Genomic DNA, 13,175 nt, shown 5'->3' with positions numbered 1-13,175 from the left:
CCGGCACTAAGCTCATGGTCTACAGAGCAGCAGTGATACCTGCCCTGCTGTATGTCTCAGAAACACAGACCATGTACAGCAGGCACCTCAAAGCACTGGAGAAGTACCTCCAACGCTGCCTCCACAGGATCCTGCAAATCCATTGGCAGGGTAGGCGCACCAACGTCAGTGTTCTCGCTCAGGCCAACATCCCCAGCATCGAAGCTTTGACCACGCTTGATCAGCTCCGATGGATGGGTCACATCATCCGCAAGTCCGATACGAGACTCCCAAAACAAGTGCTCTACTCTGAGCTCTGACAGAGTTGGGCAGAGGAAACGCTTCAAGGACACCCTCAAAGCCTCCTTGAAAAAGTGCAACATCCCCACCGACACCTGGGAATCCCTGGCCCAAGACCGCACAAAGTGGAGGAGAAGCCTCCGGGAAGGCATTGAATACCTCGAGTCTCTTCGCCGGGAGCAAGCGGAAGCCAAGCGCAAACAGCGGAAGGAGCGCACGTCAACCCAAGCACCCCACCCACCCACCCGCCCCTTCAACCACCGTCTGCTCCACCTGTGACAGAGACTGTGGGTCCCGCATTGGACTCATCAGTCACCGGAGAACTCATTTTTAATGCGGAAGCAAGTCATCCTCGGTTCCGAGGGACTGCCTAAGAAGAAGAGACATTGCTGTGGGTCTGGAGTCACATGTCGGCCAGACCGGGTAAGGACGGCAGATTTCCTTCCCTAAAGGACATTAGTGAACCAGATGGGTTTTTACGATAATCCAATAGTTTCATGGTCACCATTACTGATACTAGCTTTTTTTATTCCAGATTTATTTAATTAACTGAATTTAAATTCCCCAGCTGCCTATGAAGGGTTTTGATCGAGTGAATAGGAAGGAAATGTTTTACTGTGTTAAAGTCGCTGTATAAATGGTAGCTGCTGTTGTCTGCCTGCACTGCTGTCAGAGCGAACCTCACCGTGCACAGGGGACATATATGTTGTATAAACTGTGTTTAATGCTCTGTGCTAATGAATAATGTCCATTCTTTAAAACCCTTCTCTAACTCAGCTGATAAGAACAATAACCGGCCAGTGACTGGGATGAAGGGAGATTCTGCCACACTGCCCTGCACCTTCAGTCCCCCTGGCCAGTATCCGAGCTCCATCACTGTCCTCTGGATGAAGGAGAATCCACGCCAAGAGTCCACTGTTTTTAATCACACTCGTTCCCTCGCCGCTGGTTCTCACTATCCTGACACAGTTAATGTAAATCAAGGAGATCGATATGAGCTGATCGGAAACCCAACCCAAGGAAACGCCTCCATAAGGATGAGGGACCTGGGGCTGAATGACACCAGCGACTACTTCTGTCACGTACACATCAAGAATTGGCGAGGGGAAAACGTGATTCAGGATATGATGAGACTACAGGTTGTCGGTAAGGAAACATCTACGTCAATGATATGGTGAAGGTGATAAAATCACGTTGATCAAACACAAGAGCAAATTCGCTCCCAGTGAGGAGCTGAGACCTGAGAGACGCCTGTAATGGTTTAGGAGGGCATTTAGGCAGCCCAATTTCTAGGCCGCTGTGTTGTTCATATCCACTCACTCAGGCTAATTCCATCCGCCCCCTCTGTTAACATCAAACTCATGTCCCTTTACAATCAGGAGCCAGTCCACGTCCTCTCTGAATATTTCAATCCAATCTCCTGTTGGGTGTCCCCTCTCCAGGCTCACGTGTTTCTCACTGCCACGTAATGGACGTTGTCACCACGGACTGTTTAATAAAGATGAATTAGATTGAGTTAACTCATTGTCTCTTTCCTCCCCAAGCCCCAGCCACCATCCTGGAGCTGTCGGTTGTGACCGATAATATAACTGGAGACACCATCGTGTGCAAGGTTGAAGGGGAACCACCCGCAAACATCACATGGATCGACCCTGAAAACAGCGCACTGCCCGTGGACAGCAGTAGCACGACAGTCACACGAGTGCCGGACAAACATCAAACTGTGGGAGAGATTCTGAACCCAACGCTGAGCGGGAACTACAGCTGTGTGGCTGTAAATGAACACGGGAGAGACGTCCGTCAGATCCACCTCCCCGCTGATGACAAGGACAAGTTGAACATCGGCCTCTACATTGGGCCCGCCATTTTAATTATCTTCCTTCTTTTAATTGGTTTTACTATCTGGAAGTTAAAGCGAGGTAAGCATCACAATAAAAGCTCTACTGGTGTGGGACATCATGTTAGAACTGTGGGCTTCTTCCAGATTACATAGGAAGAACATAAGAACAGGAGGAGGCCTTTCAGCCCCTCGAGACTGTTCCGCCATTCAATTCGATCATAGCTGATCTGTATCTTAACTCCAACTACCCGTCTTGGTTCCCTAACCCTTAATACCCTTGCCTAACGAAAATCAATCAATCTTGAATTTTGAAGTTTTCAATTGACCCCCAGTCTCAACAGCTTTTTGGGGGAGAGAGTTCCAGATTTCCACTACCCTTTGTGTGAAGATGTGCTTCCTGGCATCACCCCTGAACGGCCTGGCTCTAATTTTAAGGTTATGCCCCCTTGTTCTGGACTCCCCCCACCAGAGGGAATAGTTTCTCTCTCCATCTACCCTTCCAGCTCCTTTAATCATCTTAAACACCTCAATGACATCACCCCTTAATCTTCTAAATTCAAGGCAATGCAAGCCGAGTCTGTGTGACCTGTCCTCATAATTTAACCCTCTAATCCCCGGTATCATTCTGGTGAATCTGAGCTGCTCCCCCTCCGAGGCCAGTGTGTCCTTCCTGAGGTGCGGTGCCCAGGACTGGACGCAGTTACTCCAGATGTTGTCTAACCAGAGCTTTATACGACTGGAACCCCTTTGTAATCCGGACTCCTCTCGATAAAGGCCAACATCCCATTAGCCTTTTTCATTAATTCTTGTCCCTGTCCACCAGCTTTTAGTGATTTCTTTGCCAGGGCCCCAAATCTCTCTGCTCCTCCGCGGTTCACGTGTGATTTATAAAATACTCTGATCTATCTTTCTTGGGTCCAAAGTGGATGAGCTCCCACTTCCCCACATTGAATTCCATCAGCCACAGGCCATCAGATGTACCAGCACCTTGTCGGGATGGGCAATAAATGCCGGCCTTGCCAGCGTCGCCCATATCCTCAGAATTAATTTTTTTTAAAGCCTGTCCAGCGTATCAAATGAACTCTGACCCGAGGAAATGGGTCGGCAAGGGGGGAGAGTGGCCGGAACTCCCATCCCACCAGACCTCTGCCCTGAGCAGTAGAACCCAGCCCTGGAAGTGTTGCTCTCTGCCCCACCGTTACTGGGCAAGTGCCCCACCCAGCAGAGGTGGGTAAGACTGAAGAATGCAGAGCTAGCAGCAGAAACTACAGCCAGCAGAGTCTCAATACAGAGCACTGAGAGCCAAGGGGAAAGAGATGAGCCAAAGGTCCTGGCATGGCGCCTCATTGGACAGGGCACAGGTTGTTGGGGCATGAGGTCTTCCACCACAGTTACGTTCATGGCTATCTAGTTTCCCAGACATTGCCCCATGCGGTAGATGAGGGCTCATCTTCAGAGTCTTGTCCCTTCAACCCAAGAACCTTTCCCACTTTGTTCTTTCTCCATCTCAGTCCTCTCTTCCAATTATCACCCAAACCCTGTCCGACTCTTTTTCTGTTAATTCTCCTCTACAGGTCCCTTCAGCTCACACATTGTGAGAGCATAAAACAACAACAACTTGTATTTATATAGCACCTTTAACGTAGTAAAACATCCCAAGACCCTTCACAGGAGTGATTGTCAAACAATATTTGACACCGAGCCACATAGGGAGATATTAGGATAGATTGGTCAAAGAGGTAGGTTTTAAGGCGGGTCTTAAAGAAGGAGTGAGAGGCGGAGAGGTTTAGGGAGAGAATTCCAGAGCTTGAGGCCTAGGCAGCTGAAGGCACGGCCGCCAATGGTGGAGTGATGGAAATCGGGAATGTGCAAGAGGTCAGAATTGGAGGAGCGCAGGGATCTCGGAGGTTTGTCGGGCTGGAACACGGTCGGAATTCCACGCACAGCACAATAGCTGGATCGCTAGATCTACTCTGGGTGGGGGGCAGGTGGGGGGAGCGTGGAGGGTTTTCCTTGGACGGTAAACTGGTGGAGCAGATCACCCACCCGTTATAGAGCCCGCCCGCCTGATTATCATTTCGATTGATTTCTACAGAAATACCTTCTTACATTTCTGTGTCTTTGATAGATCCACGAGAATCTGGAGGTGTTCCTGTTAACAGTGTTGCTAATGATATGGTGTCACAGCAAGCCGAGACAGGTAATGAGACACGTCCACTCACAACTCCCGCTTAGCATTGAGAACATTCTTTGAAATACATACTTAAGTTTAAAACCCGAGTTTAAAAGCTGATCTCCTGCAGTGTCATTCATCTGTGTCATTACAGTTGGTTTTCTACAGATTTACACCATCCCTTGCGAGTTACTCGGAGAAAGAGACACGGGTACAGGGTGGGCTGACACCTCAAACAACTGAGGGGAGTCGGACTGAGTCACTGCACTTGTTAAAATTAGCCCTACATTGGAACAGGAGGAGGCCATTCAGCCCCTCGAGCCTGTTCCACCATTCGATCAGATCATGGCTGATCTGTACCTCAGCATTTACCCGCCTTGGCTCCTTGTCCCTTGGTACTCTTACCCAACAAAAACCTTTCGATCTCAGTCTGAGCGGGTTCGATAACTGGCGGGTGATTCGCTTCACCAGTTTACTGCCCAAGTGGTGAAGGTGAAAATACCCTCCTTTGCCCCTCGAGTTCCACCGTCTGCTACTGCTTCCAGTCTTTGATGGATCCACCCTTGATCCTTCTTCCTTTAATGCCATTCTTGTCCTGATTATCTCCTGTAATATTAAATGGAACGCCTACAACCCCTCCATCACTGACGTTGCCTATCAGTGGGTTGGATTGTTTCTCCACGCTTCTTTTCCCCTCGACAACTCTTAACTCTCTTTCTGAAGCCTAATCCATCCAAGATTTTTCAATACTGCTCCCATAACTGAGGAGACTCTTCTAACACCTCTCATGCCCAAGAATAGGACACAAGTTAAACAAATTGATATGCAAGAACTTAAGAATTAGGAGCAGGAGACGGCCATACGGCCCCTCGAGCCTGCTCCGCCATCCAATAAGATCATGGCTGATCATCGACCTCAACTCCGCTCGATCTCCATATCCCTTAATTCCCCTCGAGTCCAAAAATCTGTCAATCTCAGCCTTCAATATACTCAATGACTCAGCATGCACAGCCCTCCAGGGCAGAGAATTCCAAAGATTCACCACCCTCTGAGTGAAGAAATTTCTCCTCATCTCAGTCCTAAATAGCCGACACCTTATCCTGAGACTGTGCCGACTAGTTCTAGACTCGCCCTCTCTCACTTGTAGCCTCTAACGCCTCTCTATTGCAAACTTCCTTTGTCTCTGTTTTTTTTTCAATCTTGCTAAGACCTGCAGTCCTCTTGTTCCTCCTAAGCTGCAAATAGTCACAGATTCACAGAGTCATAACGGCCCCGAAGGAGGCCATTCGGCCCATTGAGTCCATGCCGGCTCTCTAGAGCAATCCAGTCAGTCCCACTCCCCTGCTCTATCCCCGTAGCCTTGCAAGTTTATTTCCTTCAAGTGCCTATCCAGTCTCCCCTTGAAAACATCGAGTGTCTCCGCTTCCACCACTTCCGTCGGCAGCGAATTCCAGGTCCTCACCACTCGCTGCGTAAAAAAGTTTTTCCTCACATCCCCCCTGTATCTCTTGCCCAAAACCTTAAATCTGTGTCCCCTAGTCCTTGTACCATCAACTAGTGGGAACAGCCTTTCCCCGTCCAGCCTATCCAAACCCGTCATAATCTTGTACACCTCTATCAAATCACCCCGCAACCTCCTTTGCTCTATTGAAAACAAATCCAGTTTCTCCAACCTGTCCTTGTAGCTAAGATCCCCCATCCACAGAACCATTCTGGTAAATCTCCTCTGCACCCTTTCAAGGGCCTTCACATCCTTCCTAAAGTGTGGTGACCAGAACTTGACGCAATACTCCAGTTGTGGCCTAACTAGCGCTTTATAAAGATTCAGCATAACTTCTCTACTTTTGTTATCAATACCTCTATTTATGAAGCCCAAGATCCCATATGCTTTGTTAACCATTCTCAATATGTCCCGCCACCTTCAGGGACCTATGCACATTAACTCCCAGGTCCCTCTGTCCCTGCACACTCTTTAAAACTGTGCTATTAAGTGTATATTGCCTCTCCCTGTTCCTTCTGCCAAAATGCATCACCTCGCACTTCTCTGTATTAAATTCCATCTGCCACTTGTCTGTCCATTCTGCTAGCCTTTCTATGTCCTGTTGCAGTCGATTGGTATCATCATCACTGTTTACCACACCCCCAAGTTTGGTATCATCGGCAAATTTAGAAATTCTGCTCTGTATTCCAATAGAGTCATAGAGTTATACAGCACAGAAAGAGGCCCTTCGGCCCATCGTGTCCGCGCCAGCCATCAAGCCCTATCTATTCTAATCCCATTTTCCAGCGCTTGGTTCCAGCCTTGTATGCTATGGCGTTTCAAGTGCTCATCTAAATGCTTCTTGAATGTTGTGAGGGTTCCTGCCTCTACCACCCTTTCAGGCAGTGAGTTCCAGATTCCAACCACCCTCTGGGTGAAAAAGTTTTTCCTCAAATCCCCTCTAAACCTCCTGTCCCTTACCTTGAAACTATGGCCCCTGGTTATTGACCCCTCTACTAAGGGGAAAAGTTCCTTTCTATCTACCCTATCTATGCCCCTCATAATTTGTACACCTCGATCAGGTCCCCCCTCAGCCTTCTCTGCTCTAAAGAAAACAACTCCAGCCTGTCCAGTCTCTCTTCATAGCTGAAGCACTACAGCCCAGGTAACATCCTGGTGAATCTCCTCTGCACCCTCTCCAATGCAATCACATCCTTCCTATTGTGTGGCGACCAGAACTGCACACAGTATTCCAGCTGTGGCCTAACTAGCGTTTTGTACAGCTCCATCATAACCTCCCTGCTCTTGCCTTCATTAGCCGAGGCATAGAATATAAGTATCCCATATGCATTTTTAACCACCTTATCTACCTGTCCTGCTTCCTTCAGGGATCTATGTACATGCACACCAAGGTCCCTCTGATCCTCTGTCCTTCCTAGGGTCCCACCATTCATTGTGTATTCCCTTGCCTTGTTAGTCCTCCTAAAACACATCACCTCACACTTTTCAGGGTTAAATTCCATTTGCCACTGTTCTGCCCATCTGACCAACCCGTTTATATCGTCCTGTAGCCTGAGGCTTCCCTCCTCGCTATTTACTACTCCACCAATTTTCGTGTCATCTGCGAACTTACTGATCATACCTCCTACATTCATATCTAAATCATTAATGTACACTACAAACAGCAAAGGACCCAGCACCAATCCCTGCGGTACACCACTGGACACAGGCTTCCAGTCACAAAAACAACCTTCGACCATCACCCTCTGCCTCCTGCACTAAGCCAATTTTGGATCCAATGTGCCAAATTGCCCTGGATCCCATGGGCTCTTACCTTCTTGACCAGTCTCCCATGCGGGACCTTCTTGACCAGTCTCCCATGCGGGACTTTGTCAAAAGCCTTACTGAAGTCTATGTAGACTACATCAACTGCATTACCCTCATCCACACACCTAGTCACCCTTTCGAAAAATTAAATCAAATTGGTTAGACATGATCTCCCTCTGACAAAGCCATGCTGACTATACTTGATTAATCCTTGCCTCGCCAAGTGGAGACTTATTCTGTCCCTCAGAATTTTTTCTGATAATTTCCCTACCACTTATGTTAGGCTCACTGGCCTGTAATTCCCTGGTTTATCCCTACTACCCTTCTTGAGTAATGATACTACCTTAGCTGTTCTCCAGTCCTCTGGCACCTCCCCTGTGGCCAGAGAGGTTCTTGAAAATTTGTGTCGGAGCCCCTGCAATCACCTCCCTTGCCTCACACAGCAGCCTGGGACACATCTTGTCTGGGCCTGGGGATTTATCCACCTTTTTGAGCTGCTAAAACCACTAGTACCTCCTCCCACTCAATACTAATTTGTTCAAGTATATCACAATCCCCCTGCCTGATTTCTATGCCTACATCGTCCTTCTCCATAGTGAACACAGATGCAAAATATTCATTTAAAACCTCACCCGGTCATATCTCAAAAAAAGCAGTGACCCCAGCACTGACCCTTGGGGAACACCATTATCTACCATCCTCCAGTCTGAAAAACAGCCATTTGCCACAACTCGCTGTTTTCTGTCCTTAAGCCAATTCCTTACCCAAGACCCACCATGAACCTCAATTTTGTGAACCAGTTTTCTGTGTGGTACTTTGTCAAACGCCTTCTGAAAATCCATGTTGACAACATCCATTGCATTCCCTTCATCAATCCTCTCTGTTACTTCATCAAAAAATTAAATTAGATTAGTCAAACACGATCTGCCTTTTACAAATCCGTGTTGGCTCTCCTTAATTAGCTTAAACCTTTCCAAGTGTCAGTTAAATTTATCCTTGATTATTGTTTCTAAAACTTTACTCACCACTGATGTTAAATTGACCGGTCTGTAGTTACTCGGATTGTCCTTACACCCTTTCTTGAACAATGGTGTCACATTTGCCACTTTCCAATCCTCGGGCACCTCCCCCACATCTAGGGAAGATTGGAAAATTATGGCAAGCCCTTCCGCTATCTCCTCCCCCAATTCCCTCAGAAACCTGGGATGCAAGCCAACTGGACCAGGCGACTTGTCCACTCTAAGCATACCCAGCCTTTCTAGTACATCCTGTCTATCAATTTTCACCCCTTCCATTGCTTCTACCTTTTCCACTTTTACCAATATTTTGTCAGCATTCACCTCCTTATTAAACACCAATACAAAGTACTCATTGAGTATTCCAGCCTTGCCCTGCGCCTCTAAGCATACATCACCTTCTTTGTCTCTAATAGGCCCCACCCCACCTCTTACTACCCGCTTACTGTTTACATGCTGGTAGAAGATTTTTGGGTTCCCTTTTATGTTAACCGCCATCCTACTCTCATATTCTCTCTTTGCCAATCTTATTTTCATCTTCACATCCCCTCTCAACTTATTGTATTTGCTCTGGTTCTCCCTTGAAGAATTCACCTGACATGCATCATACACCCTCTTTTTTTTTGTTTTTCTTTCATCATCTTCTCAATCTCCCTCGTCATCCAAGGAGCCCTTGCTTTGGTTCCCTTACCCTTCCCTCTTGTTGGAATGTACCTATTCTGTACTTGGAACATCTCCTCCTTAAAGATCACCCATTGTTCCGTTACAGTTTTTCCTGTCAGTCTTTGGTTCCATTTTACCCTGGCTAGATCCTTTTGCATCCCATTGAAGCTAGCCCTATTCCAGTTTAGAAGTTCCACTCTAGATTGTTCCTTGCACCTCTCCATTGCTAATCTAAACCTTATGATACGATGATCACTTGTACCCAAGTGTTCTCCCACAGACACTTGGTTGACCTGGCCCACCTCATTCCCCAGCACCAGATCCAGCAATGCCTCCTGCCTAGTTGGGCCAAGAGCATACTGGTCAAGGAAATTCTCCTGAACGCATTTCAGAAATTCCTCCCCCCTCCTTTCCCTTTACCCTAGCATTATCCCAATCGATATTTGGGTAATTAAAGTCCCCCAATATCACCACTCTATAGCTCTTGCATAAGAACATACGAAATAGGAGCAGGAGTAGGCCAGTTGGCCCCTCGAGCCTGCTCCGCCATTCAATAAGATCATGGCTGATCTGATCCTAACCGCCAATCCACTATGACAGGACTATCTCCTGAATCTAACAGCATTAGACACACGAAAACAGGAGCAGGATCAGGCTACACGGCCCCTGGGCCCGCTCCGCTACCCACAGGGCCATGACCTATCCGAACCTAGACTCATGTCCAAATTCCTGCCCGCTCCCCGTAACCCTTAATTCCCTTTTCTACTAGGAAACTGTCTATTTCTGTTTTAAATTTATGTAATGATGTAGCTTCGACAGCTTTTTGGGGCAGCATATTCCATGGACCTACCACCCTCTGAGTGAAGTAGTTCCTCCTCATCTCAGTTTTGAAAGAGCAGCCCCTTATTCTAAGACTATGCCCCCTAGTTCTAGTTTCACCCATCATCCGGAACATCCTCCCTGCATCCACCCGATCCAACCCCTTCATAATCTTATATGTTTCAATAAGATCGCCTCTCATTCTTCTGAACTCCAATGAGTAGAGTCCCAATCTACTCAACCTCTCCTCATATGTCCATCCCCTCATCCCCGGGATTAATCGAGTGAACCTTCTTTGTACTGACTCGAGAGCAAGTATGTCCTTTCTTAAGTATGGACACCAAAACTGTATGCAGTATTCCAGGTGCGGTCTCACCAATACCTTGTACAACTGAAGCAATACCTCCCTATTTTTATATTCTATCCCCCTAGCAATGAAAGCCAACATTCCATTGGCCTTCTTAATCACTTGCTGCACCTGCATACTAACCTTTTGAGTTTCGTGCACCAGGACCCCCAGATCCCTTTGTACTTCAGTACTTTCAAGTTTCTTGCCATTAAGATAATAACTTGCTCTACGATTTTTCCTGCCAAAGTGCATAACCTCACACTTTCCAGTATTGTATTCCATCTGCCAAATCTCTGCCCACTTACTTAGCCTGTCTATGTCCCCTTGCAGGTTTTTTATGTCCTCCTCACTCACTACTTTCCCTCCCATCTTAGTATCATCTGCAAACTTTGACGTGTTACACTCGGTCCCCTCCTCCAAATCGTTAATATAGATTGTAAAGAGTTGGGGACCCAGCACTGACCCCTGCGGAACACCACTGGTTACTGATTGCCAGTCTGAATATGAACCATTTATCCCAACTCTCTGCCTTCTGTTAGATAGCCAATCCTCTATCCATGCCAGAATATTACCCCCAATCCCGTGATTTTTTATCTTAAGCAATAATCTTTTGTGTGGCACCTTGTCAAATGCCTTTTGGAAGTCTAAATACACTACGTCCACTGGTTCACCTTTATCCACCCTATATGTTACTTCCTCAAAGAACTCCAGCAAATTTGTCAAACATGACTTCCCCTTCATAAAACCATGCTGACTTTGTCTTATTAAATTATGATTATCCAAATGTCCTGTTACTGTCTCCTTAATAATGGACTCCAAAATTTTACCTACCACAGATGTTAGGCTAACCGGTCTATAGTTTCCAGCCTTCTGTCTACTGCCCTTTTTAAATAAGGGTGTTACATTAGCAGTTTTCCAGTCTGCCGGGACCTTTGCTGAGTCCAGGGAGTTTTGGAAGATTATTACCAATGCATCCACAATCCCTACCGCCACTTCCCTCAAAACCCTGGGATGTAAGCCATCAGGTCCAGGTGATTTATCCGCCTTGAGTCCCATTATTTTACCAAGTACTACTTCCTTAGTGATTTTAATCGTATTTAGCTCCTCCCCCCCTATAGCCCCCTGCTTGTCAAGTGTTGGGATATTCTTGGTGTCCTCTACTGTAAAGACTGATACAAAATATTCATTCAGTGTTTTTGTCATCTCCATATTTCCCACCATTAATTTCCCGGTCTCATCCTCTAAGGGACCAACATTTACTTTAGCCACCCTTTTTCTTTTTATATAACTATAAAAACTCTTACTATCTGTTTTTATATTTTTTGCTAATTTACTTTCATAATGTATCTTCCCTTTCTTAATCAATCTTTTTGTTATTTTTTGCTGTCTTTTAAAGTTTTCCCAATCCTCTATCCTCCCACTAGATTTGGCTACCTTATATGCCCTTGTTTTTAGTCGAATACTATCCTTAATTTCTTTACTTAGCCACGGATGGCTGTCTTTTCTTTTACACCCTTTTTTTCTCAGTGGAATATACTTTTTTTGGAATTTGTAAAATAACTCCTTAAATGTACACCACTGATCATGTATCGTCTTATCCTTTAACCTATTTTCCCAATCCACTTTACTCAATTCCGCTCTCATACCTTCATAGTCTCCTTTATTCAAGCTTAGCACGCTTGTTTGAGATACAGCCTCCTCACCCTCTAACTGAATATGGAATTCAACCATGTTATGGTCACTCATTCCAAGGGGATCCTTTACTAGGACATTTTTAATTAATCCTGTCTCGTTACACAGGACCAGATCTAAGGTTGCTTGCCCCCTGGTCGGTTCAGTTACATACTGCTCAAGAAACCCATCCCTAATACACTCAATGAACTCATCCTCAAGGCAGCCCTGCCCAATTTGATTCGTCCAATTTATATGATAGTTAAAATCCCCCATAATTATAGATGTTCCCTTATTACAAGCCTCAACTATTTCCTGATTGATACTCCGTCCAACCGAGTTGCGACTGTTCGGAGGCCTATATACTACACCTTCTTAGCCTGCTCCTATCTAATATGGTACCAGTTCCGCCTCTAATACTATCTTCTCTATTACTATCCAACACACTCACTCTTTTATGCATATCTCTGCAATTTCCCTGCAGATTTGCTCCTCTACCTCCCTCTCACTATTTGGAGGCCTGTAGAATACCCCCAATAGCGTGATCATATCCTTTTTGCTCCTCAACTCTAACCAAATGGATTCTGTCCTTGTCCCCTCAAGAACAACCTTCCTTTCCAACACTACAATGTCTTCCTTATTCAGCACTGCCACCCCACCTCCCTTTTATCCTTCCCTATCTTTTCTGAACGCCTTGTACCCTTCAATATTAAGTGCCCAGTCCTCACCGTTTTTAAGCCACGTTTCCGTTATTGCCACAACATCATATTGCCACATGGCTAATTGTGCTTGTAGCTCACCAACCTTATTCACCACACTTTGTGCGTTTACATACATGCATTGTAAACCCATTTTTGAATTTTTCATTGTCTTTCTTAGCCTGCTCCTATCTAATATGGTACCAGTTCCGCCTCTAATACTATCTTCTCTATTACTATCCAACACACTCACTCTTTTATGCACCTTACTCCTCTCTTCTACTTCTATATGTTGGTGCCCATCCCCCTGCCAAGCTAGTTGAAGCCCTCCCCTAACAAACCTCCCTGTGAGAATATTGG

At 46.1% G+C, this 13,175-nt stretch overlaps 1 protein-coding gene across 3 annotated transcripts in view; it reads left to right on the top strand.

Moving 5' to 3' along the window:
* Nucleotides 1–13,175, top strand: part of LOC147123958 (CD276 antigen-like) — a 51,609-nt gene that overhangs the window by 14,566 nt on the left and 23,868 nt on the right. For 2 of the 3 annotated variants that reach the window (XM_085971168.1, XM_085971068.1), the window contains exons 3-4: nucleotides 1,057–1,425; nucleotides 1,824–2,198. In XM_085971168.1, coding sequence (XP_085827294.1) covers nucleotides 1,057–1,425; nucleotides 1,824–2,198 — 744 coding nt within the window. Of the gene's footprint in view, nucleotides 1–1,056; nucleotides 1,426–1,823; nucleotides 2,199–4,247; nucleotides 4,320–13,175 lie in introns of all 3 variants that reach the window. The other variant, XM_085970981.1, reaches the window with a different exon arrangement.

This window comes from Somniosus microcephalus, chromosome 1, assembly GCF_052327205.1.
Source record: "Somniosus microcephalus isolate GS21.2 chromosome 1, FLI_Smic_1.0, whole genome shotgun sequence".
NCBI classification, from domain to species: domain Eukaryota; kingdom Metazoa; phylum Chordata; class Chondrichthyes; order Squaliformes; family Somniosidae; genus Somniosus; species Somniosus microcephalus.
Note: the sequence above shows the minus strand (reverse complement) of the source record. Positions and strands in the feature narration are given on the sequence as shown.